The sequence below is a fragment of the Pseudopodoces humilis genome, chromosome 1, assembly GCF_049639895.1.
Source record: "Pseudopodoces humilis isolate 2021_Gansu_Grassland_sample_001 chromosome 1, ASM4963989v1, whole genome shotgun sequence".
In the NCBI taxonomy this organism is placed as follows: domain Eukaryota; kingdom Metazoa; phylum Chordata; class Aves; order Passeriformes; family Paridae; genus Pseudopodoces; species Pseudopodoces humilis.
Window position 1 is genome coordinate 33,277,528 of NC_142200.1, and position 20,960 is coordinate 33,298,487.

General features: G+C 35.2%; 1 protein-coding gene across 3 annotated transcripts in view; it reads right to left on the reverse strand.

Moving 5' to 3' along the window:
- The window catches only part of C1H8orf34 (chromosome 1 C8orf34 homolog), a 159,244-nt gene that overhangs the window by 95,107 nt on the left and 43,177 nt on the right, over positions 1-20,960 (reverse strand). For 2 of the 3 annotated variants that reach the window (XM_088058172.1, XM_005517106.2), the window contains exons 2-4: positions 15,069-15,216; positions 13,958-14,089; positions 5,211-5,339 (exon numbers count right to left, since the gene is read on the reverse strand). In XM_088058172.1, the coding sequence (XP_087914298.1) occupies positions 5,211-5,339; positions 13,958-14,089; positions 15,069-15,210 (403 nt within the window). In that variant the 5' untranslated portion in view covers positions 15,211-15,216. The remainder of the gene's footprint in view (positions 1-5,210; positions 5,340-13,957; positions 14,090-15,068; positions 15,217-20,960) is intronic. The other variant, XM_088058174.1, reaches the window with a different exon arrangement.

The following is a 20,960-nucleotide window of genomic DNA, read 5'->3' on the forward strand; positions in this document are numbered from 1 at the left end:
TAATAGTTTCCTACAGTGTAGAAGCTTCTAAATGAAACCTCATTCTAATGTGTTTGTCAGAGACTGCTAAATACATTGAAGTAGCTCATGATGTATATATAAAGCATCTCACATCCCACATACTCGCAGGTTCATCCACAAAACTGAGGACATTATTTTAGCAGTTTGTTAACATATTGTGATTTTGTTTAGAACTTGTTCTACCCTTCTAGTTATGAGATTTCTACTCTTGTTGCTTATCTTCCCTGTAAAAAATAAACAGAACATACACTTTTACGTTTTACTATTTTATATTTTTCTTAAAGAGGTAAGATTGTGCTTGCCTTTCTTAACACAACTATAAACGACATTAACTGATTCTAACATTATGAAAAATAACTCTTTGAGATATTCTGGAGGGACTTGGAGATCTTTCATTCTTGAAGGTATTTAAGATCCTTGACACCTGGCTCTAAGTGAGCCTGCTTGAGCAGTAGTGATGGACCAGATGCCTTTTGGAGGTGCCTTCCAACCTTAACAATTCTGTGATTCTATAATTCATTATGATTTACAGCAATATCTCCTACTAGATGGAAAACCAAGGTTTTCTTGTTTACTGATTGTTTACTGATTAGTCCCCTTCAAAATTAAGAAACAGAAGAGGATTTTTCTCCTGTTGCTTACACATAGATACCATTGTTTCTGGGATAACCTGAAACTGACTTGGATTGATTATCAAACAGTTTTGGTAAATGATAACTTAGTACCATTTTTTGCCTTAGAATGTCAACTGAATTCAAAGCATGATAAATTTGTTTCTTCCCCTCTGACCTGAAGCGTACACCTGGCCGGAACAAGCATTCAAACACTATTAACAAAATGTCAATTATCTTCACTAAAAGGCTATTTGTGATTATGAAAGAGTATCTATCTCATAGCAGAAGATATTTTTTCATCAAATGCAGTTCCCAGCACCTTCAATATACAAACATTTTCAATATGCACCCTAATCCTTAATTGTTCATATAAAAGATGCAAAGTTGCTCATAAAGTATGCAGACTTCTCACCTAATTGCAGCATGATCTCACTAACTTAGTCCTCAATTTCCCCCTATTCAAAACTCTCATAATTCACTGGTTTCCATATCTTGTTATCTATTCTTTCATCCTCAGAAAATGGGGGAAAGACAAAGGCATATTCATTAGCAAGATCCTTAGCTGTACAGATTTTAATTCTGTTTAAAGGCAAACTGGCCAGAAGGTGAAATACAAGAGCATACATTTGAAACAGGATGGAACTTTTCTTCCTTTTGATCAGAACAGGAAGAAGGATGACAGCAATCAAGGTAGGAGACCTTGCAATAAAAGAAAATTAACATGCACAAGGGAAACGCAGAATATTCATGTGAGTCGCTTTATAAACCAAAATCTTCCCTAAATACGTGATTTGATAGCTCCAAATCCAGTTCAATGACATACAGATGATTGAAGAAGCAAACAAAATCCAGCTCTCCCATGTGGGTAAGCCTCTGAAAAACGGTGTATTTAAATCAGCAAGCTTCACCACAACTGGACCATAATTACAAAAAATAACCTTCTCCAGACTCTCAAAACTCCTAAGATACTTTTAACTCTGAGTGTGAAGTCTTGGTTTCTAAGACCTACTAAAGCACAGAATTACTCACTCTTGATAGGGGTTGGGAGAAAGGGTCCAAATAAAACCAAGTTCAGTTTTTATCACTAGGGCTGAATATAGAAGACACCAAACATCTAAGTGCCCGAGTCTCACCTTCCAAATCTTACAGGCAATTCTAATCTTGCATGAAGTGCACAAGTTTGTCTCAAAGCAGGTTTTCTAGACTGCATAGCAAATGAAGCAATAGAAACTAGAATTTATTTCACAGGCTAATGTCAACTGCCTAACACGCAATCAAGTCATGGAAATTCACTAAAAGATCCAAAGCTTATCTTCAAAATGTAAACAAATTCCAGGACTTGATGAAAATGAATTTAACTTCAAATATTTCATCTCATGTGTCACTCTTCACTGTTAAAATACTGAAGAAAAAGAGAGAGGGTGCTGTAAAAAGCCATTAATAGTACATTTTGATTATTTGTGTACTCAGCTGTTGAGCCCATTGTCTGTCCCACACCACTTCAAAATAAGATTAGTACCAAATGCAGCACTAAACTCATGGCATTATTGTGGAAACAAAAGCACTAATTAGACTGCCTGAAACAAGCATCAGGAGAGGTAGACATGGGATCTTGTGATGGCTTTTCTAAAATTCACCACATGGGATGTTTATTTGGGTACAGCATAGAATGAGTTTCATGCACCTTATACTTTTAAAGTCCTAGACCTTTTAATTGAAGCCCTCTAATATATTTCCTATGTGCAATCTACATTCTATCTCTGTGAGAACAATAAAATTAATTTATTTTCAAAATTCTACCTTTTCTCTATTTACAAAATTTTCACATTTTTCATTTTGATTTTTTAATACCATGCTTACATTTAAGAAATAATAGCAAAGGGTTTTTTTAATTTTATGAAATGAAGTGAAAATCAGAAGTACAAAACCAAGAAACAAGGGCATACAGCTTAGAATTAATCTGATACAAGTGTTTAAATTACACCAACAAGTAAAAAAGGTTAAAGTGCAGAGTAACTAACAACTATAACAGAACATAAAAAGCCATAGGAAAAGATACTATAAATACACTAGAAAAGGATAATAAATTAAAATACAGAACTACTACATCAAAGAGAAGGAAAGCAAGTAAGAGATGATACAAAGAATTCCCAGTGTTCAATACTTTCCCTGCTTCAGTCTTTGCCAAAAAAAAAAAAATCAATTGCAGCCAGATGCTTAACAGTAGCGGTTTTAAGAGGAAAAACTGCAAGCCAGACAAGGGAAGCTGAAAGATATGTTGGTGATTTAAATACATTCAAGTTAGCAGACTCTTGTGAAACTCACTCTAAAACATTTAACTGAAGAAACCTCTAATCCATTAGCAACTGTCTTTCAGGAACAGAGAGGACAGAAAAGGGCAAATACATATCTTTTTAAAAGAAAAAGAGAAGATGTGGGGAACTACCAACCACCAAGACTAAATCAGACAACAGCAAGAATCATAGACAAAACTGTTAAATAATGTATCAACATCTAATGGAAAAGAAAGGTGGTAAGAATGAGCTAACATGAATTTATTGAGAACTAATCATATCAAATTAGTCTAATTGCATTCTCAATTGGGAAACTTGCCTAGTGGATAAGAGGAAGAAGCAGATGCAAAATACTCCAGCTTTTAGACACTGTTTACTATCCTAGATTATGCTTCAGTGAAAAAAAAATAGAGAATTACAATCTACGTGAAAACACTGCAAGGTAGAATAACATCTGGTGGGGAAAAAACACACTTACTGAGTATCTTTCAAGGGCTGGTTGTCAGATCTGAAATGGGATCATGAAGAGGTCTGACAATATTTCCATTAATGATCTGGATGAAGAAATAGAGAGCACATTCATGAAAGTGAATTATCACTTATTATCATGCTGCGAGTGATTTAAAGCACTCTGGGGGATGGGATTTAAATTCCATATTATCTTGACAAACCACCAGAAAGCATCAAGTACTAGCAAGAAACAGTGAAGAATGTTTTAAGAAATAGCTATGAAAAACAGCCTCCAACAATGGTGATCAGGTACATTCAACCAGTCCAAGTGTAGGACCCAGAAGAGCTGAAGTTTTACACTCCAGTTAGAAAACTGTGGGGCAAGGAGAGGTACAGAATGCTGCAAAATCTGTTTTAGATGTAAGGAAGTATAGGTATTGTTCTAGGTAAAAGTGGAAACTTCACAATATTCTGAAGGAAAGACGAAGACGTAGGATTGAAGAGTGGATTTAGGCATTAATCACTGAACTTTCACACCTGATTGGTTTGTGTCTCCAGAGAGTGACTAAATAACCCTTTCTGAAATTCAAAATAATTGTTTCTGTATCTGTATATACCTTCCCTACAAGTCTCTAAAGGAGAAAAGCTTGAAACCTACACTCACATCCATCACAGTCAGGCAATAGTGAGGCTGCAAATAAGAGATGTCGACCAGAGTTGGTTTAGCTCGTTACAGGCAGATAGACCAATTTACTAGAAAAGTAAATATATATAACTATATAACTATATACATAACTATACCACTATAATACAAGTTTGAAAATTGCTCAGAATATAATTGTGGTGATCAACCTAAAACATTTGGAAGAGTATGATTTGGGAAAACTAGTTTTGGATATTTGGTACTATTTGGAAAAATGTTAAATCTCAAAATTCATTACTAAACAAATCTTCCATTCCTCATTTAGCTCTGTCTCTGACCTCACTATCTGTAAATTCTCTAGTGAATCAAGAACTGCCAGGAATAAAAACTTAATGAGAGAAGGAATAAATGTTTCTCACACAAGTATCATGCCACATCTAGTTTTCATGTAGCATGGCAAACAGAACTTGTCATCATTTCATACTTTAAAAATTGTTAGCAGTATTTGCTCCCACAAATGTATTTCAGAATTCTCTTCTACAGGAAAGAAAGCAAAAGGAAAAGAAAAAAAAAATAAAAGAAAAAAAAAAAAAGACCAGCTATCTCTGATTATATCCAGTAACCCTCAGAGCTATTCATTACAATACTGTTTACGGGATAATATATGCGGTTTATTATGAAATAACTGTATCTCATGTTTCTGAGTATTTATTTGAGATGCTTTAAAATATTTTAATTTCTTTGGAAAACTAGAAGGTCAAAGAAATCAAGGATACAAAACAGCTAAATATTTTTCAATAACAGGTCTGAACTCCATCAATGAGGTACAGGTCATACAAAGGTTAATCCCATTTAACTACCACACAAAGGAGCAATCTCCCTGTTGCATGTTCCCACCATTTTCATTGAACCAGCCTCTTGTGTTGATCTCTTTATAAGCTAACTCAGCTCAGTAAACTGGCAGAAAACTAATGCAAGAAAAAGAAGTGCAGGGGTAGTAGTTTCAGTTTCCAGGAGAGCTCCTGAATTATCTCAGATAATCTGTATACCTTATCAATGGGAGTGTAACTGCTGATGTCAATGACCTTGGTCTTCATTGAATAGAAGACCACTTTCCTGAAATATATACTTCTAAATTACAATTCAGGCCGCATGGTTACATTAAGAAACTAAAATCAAACAACTTACTGCGAGACAGATTCTCAAGGGCTTTTCCAAGCTTTTTGCTCTCTTGAAGAATATGATTTAGTTCATCAAAATCATGGTTCTCCGGTTTTGTCTTCCAATCCCATTTAGGATGCTCTATTGACCTTGGCACTAAATATACACAGATATATAGATGAAGTTTAGATTTGGTACTGCACACTCCTACAGTAGAAAAAAATCTGCACAGTGAATTTACAAGCTCAAGTATCTTCGGTGGAAATTACTTAACTATCCTTTACTTTAACTGCTGGAAATACTTCCTTTGGTCAATGTGAAGTAAAAGTATCTATGAACAAATGCATAACTGAATTATTCTTGCAACTGAATGAATTGGTAAACAAGATAATTAACATTTAATAATTGAATTATTACTAATGCAATTTAAAAAATGTATTTAAACTATTGCACATGATGGTATTTCATTTACAACAAAATAGAATTGTGTGGCCTAAGGGTCAATAAGAAAAAACGTCAAAACAAAAATGAGTAACTGGTACTTCTGGCTTTCCTAGTTATTTTATCAAGAATCAAAAAAAGTATTTTAGATACAGCTTCAAAACAACATTTTTTCTTTTTCAAAAAATCATAAAGTGTAGATAACACATTTCATAAAAAACAGTGAAACAAAGTAAGTCCTTATCATTCAAGTTGTACAGCCTCTAATCTTCATTTCACTACCTAAACAAACTCAGCCTTTGGGAAGCACACACCTGAGCTCATTATCTATTACCAAAGCCTTTAATTTTGAAATAACACTATCTCAATTGCTAAGTTTACCTACAACGAAGAGGAGTGTCTGAGATATGCAGAACACACAATGAACAGAACTTCACTGAACAATGTGAACATTTTGAACAATTTGTAGAAATGAAAACAAAAACAGTGCTGTTTCTAGAACTGCAGTTTAACATGTTCTTTTTGCCAGTGTTCAGAAGTAAGTGAGCTTCTGTTTTGCCATGAAATTCAACAGTTGGGTTTTCTCCAAACACAGCATAACATTCATACAGGTAGGAAGATGATGATGTATAGTCCACCTTTTTACCAGAAAGGACGAGTTGTATTTTTACCAACCACCATTTACTAGTCGCTGACCACTCACTTATAAATAACTTCAAAGAAAAGCCTAAAATATCTAATATATCCTGGCCAGCTTCAAAATTGTTGTTTACTATTTTGACAGTGTATGTCAAAATAATGTATGCTTATAAACATCATTTTCACTACATGCTAAGAAGACAACTAACAGACTCCTACAGATTGTGCTAAAAAGGTGGTTTTGTGATAATTTGGAACTTCAGAGTGCTTTTATGATGATAGGAGGAAATCATGTTCAGACATCAAGTCTGATAGCTATTACAAAATGTTTTAAATAACTAGGTATTGAAATTTGCCTTAATGCTGACTTCCCTGTGTGAAAATAGAATCTGCTCCACTTTGCATCAACTTCAACTTTCCCTTATAGAGTTAAGTCAATAGTCACCTTTTCCAGGTAAAGTAATGGGACAAAGTTATGTTCAAGTCTTTCTTTCACAAATTACATGATTCTACCTCTTGCACCAACTCCAAAAACCAACTCATCTTCAAAACAGATATCTATAGAGTCTGACAATCCAGAGTATATCCTGATCTGTAGCACCCAGAACCTGGAACCTGGCTATTAAGGAAGTTAATACATTAGACTGCAATTACAGACAATCTCAAAGACAGAAGACAAAAGAGACATTTAAAAAGACCTACAGAGATAAGAATTGAAGGAAAGGGACACAAGAACCCTCAATAAGGAGAAGGGAAGAGAGAAGCAAGTTGGAATGTCAGAGTCTTGTTCTGCTCTGTGCTTAAAAAAGGCAAGTAATATATTTCCTTCTCAGGACAATGGAAATAATGAATTACAGTGGCTCCCAGTAAATACATACAGGCTTTAAGGTATTGGAACATGTGCAGTCTTTACTCAGATGATCAGCTTGTAATTTCTGTTGATACTTAAAAATTTCAAACACTATTTTATAATTCCCTGGTTTAAGAACTGCTAAGTCCAAAGTTACATAAATTCTTGTGCAACAAAAATTGACTCCATTCACAGACTGTAGCATGTACAAATTAAACAGCACAACTTCAGCATTTTTCATCCTTTTTTTTCTTACTTACAGAAAACAAAATGTTCCACCTACTATTTTTCAAAACTATTGCTAACTGTGAATATAAATTTTTAATAAACTAGAAAATAAATTCTATAAAGAGTTCTCTCTATTTTCACCCACCTTTGTTTTACATTGAGGTCACATGCTCCTTTTGAGGCCTTTTGCAGTCATCTTACCATCACCCTTCTGTGTGCTAATGCTATATTCTACGGCATCACTCACTAGCAGTATGACAGACTTTTCTTTCTATGTTTATGCTGAACTTAGCACATCAAAAAAATCTCACAGTACCACCAGAATACAAACAGGCAACAACTTAATATAGTAAAACCATATAAAAAGCTAACTGAACCTTGGAGCTTCCAGGCTGCAGAAAATTTCCACAAGCCGGAATTTGATACCAGGTCAGTTTGAAACAAAACCAATTTTTCAAATTAAACCATACAATTTTGAAGCAAAATTTGTCATGGGACAGAAGCTGGATGAACTAAATATAAGTTCTACTTGACAGTTGTGGAGCTTCTAGGATCAGCAACTGCCAAGTATATGGATCAACTCATATCAGGTGAAAAAGAAAGTCTCAAGACTCTTGTTGAAAAGTAGGGACACTTGCTGAAGACAGTGACCTGGCTGCTAATTTCAGAGAAATGTCTGACAAACACAGGAAGCTTGGACTGCAGCTCATTAGATGGATAGTGGGAAATCAGTCAAAGGCATGGTGGAAATTTGCTTTTCATGCTGGTGTACAATCAGCTGTGTTCTACTGAGCCATTCTATACTTCAGTGAAAAGGTACTAAAATAGATATGCTGTCATGAATTATTTCTATGTTTCAAAACAATTTGTTTCAGCAAGGATTTGTCTCATTCTGAGAAATCAAAACAGAGGGGGAAGTTCAACAAAATTTGAACTGACTAAAATTTTGTATTACTTCTAGAGAAGATGTAGTTCTTCCTACTTACCCAGTCTTTCAAATAATGAATGGATACTAAAACAATATCTATTTACTAGCATCATGTGGCACATGTTTGTTCTTTCAAGTTCATTTTCTTCTTGCTTACAGATTTTTTTCAGAATATAAACTTGTATCTTCTCAGCTGTGGGATCAACAAGCCCTGGTAATTTTCAAATGAATGGAAATTGGAAGCATTCAGAACTGTACAAATACCATATGACCCTTCTTAGGAATATTTTCAAATATGTGATCCTCCTCTCTATGCATGAAGTCCGTCATTAATCATTTACATGCCTGTGTCACTACACACTTAGCAAAATCCTTTCATTATACTCTGACCTTCATCTTTATTATGCTCACTCATTCCACAAAATCTTATCAGTAATTTCAAATCTCTTATCACATTACTCATCTCAACCTCATCTTTGTTATTTGAAAGATTTATTTAACACTTCCTCTTGAAATTATTTGCCTACAATTCAGATTTATTACATCTACATTGTAGCATTTGTATTGAACGATGTAGAGCTTCCCTTTATGGAACTGGGAATTCATCATCTCCTCTTAGGAGACTGGACAGATACAGTTGCCTGTATTTCTGATTTTTTGGTGGTGTGCCCTGACCATAAAAACACATTAGATTAATTCATAATAGTGTTATGAATTCTGCCACAAATCAGCACACCTTTATTTTCTACTGGATGATGGTTCAAGATCAGTACTGGTTTTGTCTACCCATACAAGACTTTTCAATGCATGATTTGCAGACAAAATCAGACCAGTTGCTCATTAAATCCAACATTTCATTAATGCATTTTATGACCATCTTACATCTCAAAGAACAAAAATATGTATAATACAATTGAGCGCAAAATTACTCATGAATTTAAATCTAGTAATAGCACTCAGATTTGAATTCTTTGGTGATAAATCCAAACTGGTTTACATATGTCTTTTAGTTACTGCTTTAAAACCACGACAACATAGTATCTGGATATTAAAAGGCTAAAAGAATGACGGCCTACAGTCCTAGACTGACCAAGAGCAACTAGAAGCACACAACATTGTACTTGCATGTGGGATGTGATGAGAATGCTGAAATGAAGCAGCATGAAAGGATAATCTGTGATCTGATTTAATATGGAGGTGGTGAAGAGATCAACCTACTTTGCCTAAAAGTAGCTAGCTGGGAAACAAAATTCTGTTTCACAAACTAGTTTGAAATTTCCAAATTTGTTTTTCTTCAGATACAGACTGTGATTATTTAAACATTTAATTTGTATACACACTAACACCCCTAGCTCCAAGCTTCTTCCTTGCCAGACAACAGCAGCTTCTGCTTAACTCTGGTTTTGCATACACCAAACAAGTGGTCAGATGGCTTAGATATTAACACTTGTTTGTGTGCTCCAGGTGCACCTGAGATCATAATAGGCAGGCGAGAGTGGAGGAATTTTTCCAGTAAAAAAGTTGAAAGCATAAGGAAGAGATATTTGTGCAGGAATAACCTGCACACTGCAGTCAACATCACTCTACTGAAGGAGAAAATATATTTCCTAATTAAATAAATCAAATACTCCCATGTTCTCAAAGATTTATATTAAATGACAGTTCTGAATAAATGTGCAAGTACGGGATCATTCGAACCAGACAGTCACAAGACACCAAGTCTGAAACAGAACATAATAGAACTGATCGACTCCATTAAATTTTGGGTTTGTTTTGGCAGTTGGGGGATGCTTTTTAGATTTTTGAGTGTGGGGATTTGTTATTTTCTTTTAAACACAAATCTGAGAGTAAATCTTTAGGTCTCAGCTGGTCCAAGACTTTCTATTTCTCAGATGAGTCCTTACTACCTCTTTGGAGATGCTTTGGGAAAAAAAAAGTGCAAGAGGTAGAAGCTGAAGGCACAAAACAAATGGAATATAGTGTGCACATTCCTTCTAAACATTCTTGCTCATCTGTGTAGTTGAAGGGGTACATGGTACTGCTGATTTTGGCATAAACCAAAAGGAAAGAAATGTCAAAAGAACACTTAGAAAATTAATCTATATATACAGATTATATCTATATATATAGAGTAATATAAGAATATTAAACTATTTAGCAAAAAGTAAGAGAAACAAGATATGGTAAAAAGGCACATGTCTGAAACCAACCTCTCTGATAGCAACTAAAACAAAATGTAGTTCAAATACACAAAGTATTTTCAAAATATTGTAGACATAACTAATTGCAGGTGTAAGTAAGGAAAACAATAGGATTAATTAAAATTTAAATAAATCAGTGTTATGGAAAAAAAAAAAAACAGAAGTGCATAAACAACAAAGCATGGAAGCAGAGGACAATTAGGCTGGAAAGGACCTCTTCTAGACCGACCTGGTGCCCGAGACTGGTCCATTGAGGGCAAGTTGCTCAGACTATTCAGTTCAGTTTTAAATATACCCTGTGATGGCAATTCCACAGGTTCTCTGGACAACCTGTTCCACTGTTTGACTGCCCTTGCAGTATAATTTTTGTTTCCTCTTATCCTTTCACTAAACACTATTGACAAATCTGACCCATCCAATGCCTTCTCATCCATCCTCCAGCATATTAGTTGATGGTAATAATGAAATCTCTCCTGAGCTTTCATTTCTTCAGTATGACCAAACCAATTTCCTTCAGCTTTTTCTTATCCATCACATGTTCCAACCCTGTCATCATCTTGGTGGACCTCCACAGGACTTGCTCCAGTACACCACTGTTTCTCACAATGTACTTCAGATGCCACCTCAAAAACAAACACTGCTGGCTCTACTCTTGCTACTGCAGTCTGGTATGCAGGTCACCTTCTGCACTGCATGAGCACATAACCACAGCTGGTTTGTATTCCAAGTCCTTGTCCATCAGCATCCCACATCTTTTTCTGAGAAGCTACTTTCTAGACACACACATCCCAGTTTATACTGCTGCTCAGGGTTATTCCATCCATGATGTAGCATTTTGAATTTGCCTGTGTTGAACTTCAAGAGGCTCCTCTCAGCCCATTCCTTGGTCCTATCCCTCTGAATAGCAGTCCTACTATCCAGAATACCAATCACTTCCCACAATTTGGTCTCACCTACAAATCTGAGAGAAATACTACCCCATCATCCAAGGCATTAGGAAATTCTCCTAAATGGCATCAATCTCAGTACCAGTCCCTTGAGCATGCCATTAAAGACAGACCTTCCAACTGGACTTTGCACTGCTAGTCACAATCCCTTGAATCCACCAGCTGAGTCAACTTTACATACATCATCTTAGTCAGATCATACATCACTTAGTGAGTTGATCTTATCAATTGAGTCATAAGGGTACTACAGGAAGCTGACAAAGGTTTTGTTAAAGTCATGGTATGAAACATCCATTGCTGTTTCTTTGGATGCAGGGCCAGTTATTTCATCTAAGAGGACAACTGTGTTGATCTGGTCAGACATATAGGGTCTCATAAATCCATGCTTGATGTTCCAAATCATATTTTCCTCCCTGTGACTAGGAACACCTTCCAGGAAAGTTTGTTCAATAATCCTTGCAGAGGGTGAGGTTAGGCTGATCAGACTGCCCTTCCTCAAAATCAATGAGGTATTTGCATTTTTCTAATCATCAGGAGCATCCCACAATCATTATGACCTTTCAGTGATGACAGAATGGCCTCAAAATGATATTAGTCTCCTCTTTCAGCACACCTAGAATCAATCCCATGTAGTGCCATGTATTTATGACTACATGGCTGCACTAAGAACACCCCAATTCTATCACTTTTGCACGCAAAGCTGCACTCCCACCCGCTGTTTCTAGACTTGGGTAGCTTGAGAGTAAGTCTTACCAATTGAAGAGTATTACTAAGTGTCCTTTAGTCCATAAGGACAGATCCTTGACCCCAGCCATCTTATGGATGTATAAAATATTTCCTTGTTTGAAATGAGACCTGACACTTTAGAATGCCTAACCTCCTCTTTGTCCCTCTAATGTGACAACCTAAGGACCAACATGCACAAAACTTGTAGTAGGCACACATTTGAGGGGAGTGATGTGATGTAACCCCCCATCTGGGATAAAGACAGAGAACTCAAGATCTTTAGGAGATGTCATGAAAGCTATTTGAGACATACCACAGAGTCTGAAAAGCAAGCACAGGGCAGAAGGAAGGAACACAGTATGATGACAGGAACATCTCACAATACCTTTTGGCCACTGTTTCTAACAGTGGATATCTATAAATTGCTGTTATCCAGCAAATCTTGAGATTTGCAGATTGAGTGACTATAAGCATTTATTTGAATGTCTCTATTTATTCTCAAAAATAAATTAAAATCCACATGCTTCTTTTGAACAGACTTTAAAAACTCATGTGCCCATTGAGAGGTATAGTGGAATTTATGATCAAATTTGAGTGTTTTTGAAGCAGGGAATATGCTTCATGAAGATGAAACAGATAAATGTTCCATTTCTAGAAAAAAACAATCCTGAGAAAATCCTGTACAATGGGACAAAGCTACTTCTAACATCCATTTTTACTTTTTGCTGTTATTTATTCTCAGCAAAGAATGTTTCATAAACATACAAGACTATTAATCACTCAAAAGCACAGTATTTATATTGCATAAATTTATCATGATTTACTTTACCTATTGCTGTGTACTACTTTGACTTAGTGAGGTCACTAGGCAATATTCCTTTGATTCCTTTGAAGTCTAGACTTTCCCATCTTGATTTTAGAAGAAAGACAATGAATTTTCTAATGCAGCATACTATATCTCTGTTCTCATCTGGTACACCTAGTCACACTCAGAGTTATAAAGATTTGGCTATTATAAAAATATCAAAAAGCTACAAGAGTCAATAGAAATAAATATCATTTTTCAATTTATTTTGGAGAAAAATCTTGTACAAACAATTCCCTGCATGCATAACTATATTTATATATGTATGCATATTGTAGATATATTTATTAGTGAAAAAACCCCAACATTAAGAACCAAGCTTAAAAATTAGATCTCTTCAATAGCCAGTACCTAGGAAGCATATCTCATTAAGGCTTATTGTCTTCATTTTCACTAATTTTTTACAGGTAGCTGACAATATTCTCTTCAGATGTTCTATTTCTACTCCGCCTTTTCTTTTAGTGTACATTTAGATTCCTTCAGCAATTCTCAGAATGGCACACCTGTTCTGCTGACACTACTCCCATACCTTGAACAGTATCTGTTTATAATGCATAGTTTTGAATTGCCTGACACACACAAAAAAATCTATTAGGACCAATATCAACAGAACAGATTTTACATGTGCAAAACGGCAATGCAAATTAAAACATCAAACTATAATAAGTATCCAAACACAAAACAGTTAGTGCATGACACCCATATATTAGTTTGGTTTTTAATCAATCTATCTAGAATTCTTTTCTATCTACGGATGACAACACAGGACATTATAAAATATTCATAATTCAAGTGAGATTAAGGCAAGAATCAAACTCTTCTAGCACACATATATATAGACATTTCATCTGCTCACAGTTTGCTTTCCATTTTAAACCTTATCCAAACGAAAAACAGACCACAGGTTGGAAACTATGCACAAATTACTAATGTAGTGAAACTTTCTTACATGACTTGGACTCCGGTGACGGTGGAGAAATGTTGGACACAGCAAGGTCGCTCTTTGACTTTTTAGGCTTTTTTGCATTTACCTGCCAAGGTTTATCATAACTTCTAAAATCTCTTCTTGCTCCTTTATTTTCTGTTAAAAGAATCAAGTTAGATAATCATAACATTTGTAGGATCGTTTTTCAAAGACTTAACAAATAATTAATCAAAAAAAACCCCAAGGTATATCAATCCAAATTACAGACAGCTCTTTTTTCTCCCCTCTTATTTCTGATTTCTTTTATATTAATTTTATTTATTCCACTTTTTAAGTATCAAAACTTAGGAATTATAATGTTTTTAATCCATAAAAGTCTATTTTTTGTTATGAAAAAGTCCTTAAGGTCCATGTTATGTACATGTTTTACTTCCTATGTTAAAACTGTGTACTTGATATAAATGGTTGATTTGTCAGTAAATTAACACTTTGGCTATCAGCAACTATTTAAGCTCTATAGTCTGAAACAAATCATTAGCCAATTTGTAAACACAAAACTAATATTGTAAGAGCAGCTAGTACCAGAATAAGAAAATCAAGACTTCTACTTTACAATCAGAGCAGATACTATTTCAGAAGATTTTTTCAATGCTTCTGAAGATTTACAATCATAAATTATTCACACTGAAGTTTATAAAGGAGCATAGCATTTTCTCATTAAGGGTTGGTATATATTTATAGGTATATAAAAATATGTATTATTGAAAAAAATACCTCAATAGAAGTTAATCTCAGGCACAAATACACCATGGGAGGGAAAAGGAAAACAAAGGAAAAGGACAGCAAGGGAATCTCTCTCATTGAGACTGGGACAGTTTCCACGCTACAACTCTGATCTGTAACTATGATCTATATAATCCTCATCTATACTCCCATGATATATATACAGGCTGAGCTGACAGACAGCAGTGTATATCAAAATTCTAATATCTGCTGGACAAACAGAATTTATTCTGCATGCTCAAAACCATAAAGCAGTACCTGTTCACTAGCTACATTTGCATCCAGGAAATCATGGACATAAATGTGGCAACATTATACTGGAGACCAGCCCCTTCCAGCACACAGAACATACCTGATGTTTCACTCTCTGCCCAGAGGGCAGCAGATCCAGACAATGTCCTCTGAAGCTGACCACGGTTTCCCTGCTTGGACTGAAGATGATCAATTAGAAATGGGATTGGCTGGTCAGGTGTCTCTGTTATCAGCTTGGTCATCAACTCCTTTAGAAAATTAAACCAAAACAAAAAATTAGTGAGATATTGCACCTAAACTAATCCTGTAATTACCAAAAGAAAGCAAGCATTTATAATGGAAAGATTTGTTTTCACATTTGAAGAAAACAGCTGGAACATCAACCTCCTCAAACTACTGCTAGCTCTGTCCTATGAGGTGCTGTAATGTGAAGTGTTCTCAGCCTATACAAGCTCTTATCCACTGGAACATAGGTTAAAAAAGCCAAACTCTACTACCTGTTCGTATTTACCCCAAATAATAATACTGTCCATTTATCCACTCAGAACCAGCACCTCTTCAGAGCTGCAAGTAGCTCTTCTCTGACCAATACACCCAAGTTTCTTATTGGAAACTGGAGTGTCAGAAAAGTTTGAGATTTTTTCATCTCATCTAGACTAGATCAATTGTCTGGTTCAAATATGCATTCATATCTGGGAACTCCAATGTCTAATCAAAAAGGTAGATGGTTTTTAAAGCAAGTCCTCATAGGTACTATAGTAGAAATAAACAAATTTTTTATTACACTTTTGCAGACACAGATACAAAGCCAATGTCAACAGGAAAGTGTCTTCTATGCCACCCACTGGTATTATCCAGTTGCTGGTCTGCACCTTGGCTGTGCAGGTCTGCAGAAAAAGAAACACCATTATTGCTGCTGAGGTGCTTTCTGGCTTCCCAGGCATATAACACATTAGGAATCCAGAAAGAAGCTGTGACTCTGCTCTGCGCTTGTGGTCTGAGAGGAAATTAATGACTCAGGGCAGGTGAGGTGACCCTGAAACCCATGTAGTTCTACAGAAGATCTGTGGCTACTGCTGCAAAATGAAAAAAGTTCCACAGAGTAAAAAACTACAGGAATGTACAGCAAAATGAGAACAAAATAATAACAAACAAAAAAAACAAACAAAAAAACCCTCCCAAAACAACTAAATTATTCATATATTCTCTCTTCACCTATCCCCAAGCATAAACCTTAACACAATTTATACCCACTTAAGTCTATCCCCACTTCATCTTTTCCACACACTTTCATTTAATAAAAAATCTTTCAAATGTCAGTAGTTACTTAGCATTACCATCAGTTAAGTGTGTTGGGAAAAGATACTTCAGAGGAAGTATACCAAATAGAAGTAAACATGAATAATTGCACACAGGATTATTAAGGCACAGCAAGTTCTCTTTGTCCACAAAATGGAAAAAATATGCCCAACATGGCTTGTGAAGACACAATCTTCTCTGATGTAATTTTTGATACTTATCCACAGTGAAATGAAAAACCCTGTGTGCTTGGTTTTGAACTGGAACTCCATAGGGAGAAATTAAGCTACTTACTAATCTTATAATTGTTGAAGCTATGGAGTCTAACTTCATCTAGACTGCCTCTTACCAAGGTACGAGAAACCTTCCGATATACAACATACAATAAAAATTCAGAAATTGGAGTAATTCATATTTTAGTTGCTTGGCAACACTAACAGCAAATTTTTATTCTTTTCCCTGCCAAAATGCAGAATTAGTGACAATGGAAAGTTGTAATCTAATGCTTATAATGGACCACAATAGCTGTAGTAATTCCACTGCAGAGGATTCTATTACCAAAGGAAAAGTGCCAATCTGTTATTGTTACTTGTTACCAAGCTGACTTGAAATTTAAATTTCTCAGAATCACAGTTTGATTTTTTTTTTCTTAAGATACATTGCGATATTAACGTAATATTGAAAAAGGTAATACAGAAAAAAGAGAAATTTTATAATGGCTACCTATCAATATAAGAGAAATTCTTGATTGTTGCCATAACTGAGTTGCCTGTAGCAAGAAGAAATGGTCTTTAGGTAAAAGAAACATATCTAATAAAACTGATTACAGGATTCCTTACCTCTTCTGAGATGTAGCAATAAACCTAAAGATCAAGGTGATGTGTAATTAGATCCTATTAAAAAGGACCACTTTTTGTACCTACTGTTATACTGATAATAAGACTTGAGTGATATAGAGGTCTGTGCTGTCTCAGATAATAATCATCCCATCCTGAGACAGCAGCTAGAAAATTTAAAAGAACTGTAGAGAGAGGCTACTTTTATCTGGAATAACAAATGTGTTGCACCAATCCTGTATACCTAAAGTAAAAAAAAAAAAGAAAAAAATATTTAACATTGTTGAAATCCTCATAAACTGAAGAGTGTGAAGTTCAGAAAAAAAAATACTTATTTGTGTAATAAGCCTCAAACTAATTTGCCACAAGCACCCTCAGAGTGTCATTAAAAGAAAATGGCAACTTAAAATTAACATAAATGCAACTCAGGTTACAAAATCGGCCATTTAAGGAAGACAAAGCACTTTGCTACAAGTATTCCACTGCAAATTGGGAGAAAATAAATTTTTAGGAATCTGCTTCTCAAGCTGCTTCAAGCACAGTTTGGAAGCAGTCTCAAATTTACCACTTTCCATGGAGTTCCTGAACTGTGGACAAGGGGCAAAGAACACCTCCACTCCAATAACAATGGCTTCAGACATATACTCTGTGTAAATTCACATTCACATGCTGAAGGTGTTATCTCTCTTCCATATCCTTCTGCCTCACACACTGTCAGAGACGTCCCAGAAATATGATCACAGCTCCATGACACTCACTGCCTTTTTCCTACTACCAGTTTCTGATACCCAGTTCATCGAGGGACACAACTCCATCTGCTCAGCTCTCAACCTCTGCTCTTCAAGTTCATGTTTCCTTTGAGACTTTTGTCATTCCCAGCAAATTGGCAATTACATGGAAATATGCTAGCTGCCTGTGTTCAGTTGCTTGGCTGTGCCATCAGGTGGAAGGGTTTGAGGGGCAAGAAAAACTAAAATAAAACCAAACCCAAGCCACCCAACAAAAAAAAAGCACAAAGCTTCACACCAACATTAACTGTACAATGTGAGCACTCACACACACGTTTCTCTGGAGGTGAAAAGATATTACAGATCAGGAATGTCATCTAAAGTGTATTCTCATTCTAGCACCATTCTCTAGCAAAACTAACTAATTTAAATTTCTGATTCAATGATCCAAAGCTTATTTGATGATCTCATCTGTTGCTCAGGTGACATCTTAATAGACAGTAGGAATAACATACTACATGGCACTCTAAATATACTTTCACACGTTTGAAATGCCTTTTTTAAAAAAAAAAAAGATGACAAAAGTGAATGCATTAAATAAGAAAAACTGAAGCGTACAAGGTACAAAAATAAAATTCCTTTTTGGTGAGCAGCAGTCTGATCTGACTCACAGTGTGCTAAGTAGGCAAGGTTTCACAAGAAAAAGAAAAGGGAAAAGACCAACTAGTCTCACTGAAGACGCCTCTGCATTAACAGCACAAAAATCACTGAAACTGAGATTCATTTTTTCATGAACAAATCATCAGGTAAGTTTCAACTCTTCATAAAAACAGAAATGCAGGATACATAAAGACAAGTCTCTTAAAAATATTAATTATGCTTTTCACATTTCTAGCTCAAATTTCTAAGTTTTCTAAAATTCAAATAAGGCAAGTCTTTTGTTTTGTGCACAATGTGCTTTATAACAACAAATAAAAAGCCATGGCAGATTTGGTCTCCATGCTGCCAAATAAACTGTTCACTACCCATAATCTCTCTCCTCCTATCTTCTTTCTACTGGTATGTCTTCCTTTCACTCTATGTCCTTTTGTCTTTTCTATCAGTGGACTCCACACAGTCTCTTCTTCCCAGCTGTGTAACAACTGAAGAGGCCGTTCAGAAGTCAGTGATTATGAATTCCCTGTGCACCCTCAAGACACACTGGAGCACAGAAAAGGGGCCAAAGGAAACTTCCATGGTTACTACAGACTAGAGCACTCAGATGAATACATCAGTTTCTGCTGTTTCCCAATTGTATTGCCCCAAATTAGGCTCTGCCTTGTCTGAAGGCAGAGTGAGAAAGAACAGCAAAGTGATATAAGCTCTTTCATTTAACTGCTTCAAGGATTTTACCTTGCACTACACAAATCAGTTCTTCTTTCTTCATGCCCTGTAAAGGTATCTTCATATGCTTCTACATTCACTAGTTTTATTGAACTATGTTACTTAGACTCTTTAAAAGAAAAACACTTCAAAAGTTCATTTGTGGATATTTCCAAGAGAGATTCATGCACATGTAATGAGGCTGTAAAAGATCTTGAAAAAAATACCAGGTCTAAAGTAGTAGTTTAATATATTAATTATTTATAAGAAATATACAGAATTTATAAATAATAATTTATAAAGAATTCTTTATATCTTTCACTATTGTGCTATCCTGAAGTCCTCTATTAGTTATTCAATGAAGGCTCAAATTTTAATTTTCTTGTAAGTGTCCATGCATTTAATACAAATGAAACAGTCTTCACAGTCTATTAATCATAGGCCCAATTACAAGAAAGTCCTAATTAGCTCTGTCTAAATGTACCTATCAGGTTATTAAGTTAATTAAGAGACATTCTATCTTGCCCTGGTAATTGGTAACGGTAACTACACAGCAATCACGTTTTAACTGTACAGACTTTCATAGATTATGGCACAGCATGCACAGATTCTGGCTGTGTTACACTCTTTTTTTCATGAATTAAATTAGAAGTTTAAATACAGTTAAATACAGCAAGTCTTCACAGCTATGTCAGCAGTGACTTTGTCAATAAAGAAGTCATGAGAGGCTAGGTGTCTCCCAGGTGACCAGCCAGAGTATGTCCACTTAGGATAAGAATTGCTCTCCTGGCTCCACTGACTTATTGGAGATACATGCATTAACTACAGTGAAGCTTGGACACTTAGACATCTAAATTTAGGCTTGCTAACCCCTTCATACAGGCTGTAAATGAACAAAGTAGATATAAAATTGAGAGAAAACTTGTGGAAGAAGAATAGGTTTAAGAAACTTTTTAATGACTGAGACTTTTCTGTTAGAATTCCATTTTGATTACTGCAGTAACAAAGCAAGGAAACAATAAATATTTTTTAAGAGTTTATTTTATTATTCTTATTGCCTAAATTAAGAGTCTGCAATGAACATTTCATAGACCGAGAATAACAGGAGGAAGTATGAAAACAAACACTGAACAGCTATCTTTCTTAAGTGTTCATCTACTAAATATCTGTACCAATTCAATAAGAAAAGACCAATTTTGGGGGCTATGTTACTAACTATTTTTTTAGGGGGACTCTGGAGTGTAGAATGGAAACAACAGACTCGTTCCACTATAAATCTTTCACAGATCATATTATCAGTTTCCTGACTTGGATGAATTAGCTCTATCTTAAATAATTCCAACTCATGTTTGTAATACTTAATAAAATATGCATCATTGATCTTACTTAGGAATGAATGGGGCCTGGTGGACAATTTCAAAGTTTCACTGAATAAGTTCATGATACGTTATCAAACTTCACCACACAGATTATAACATGCAATATCTATCTGAATCTCTTGCTGCATCTTTTCACTTATTTATCCTTTGAGGCTTTTTCCTATCCTAATCTTAGTATTTCAAATATCATTGTCCCAAATCTATTTTACCACTCCTGAATTCAGAAAATAGCTTCAAACACCTGTTTGTGGCTTTATTGAAATATTTTCTTTCTCCCATTCAAGCATTCCAAGAATGCTATCAAGAGAGAAGTCACTGCTCCTAGGTTATTCTAAAGCATTAAATAATTCTCGGGAGAAGAAGAAAAGGTTAAAGACATGCACACAGA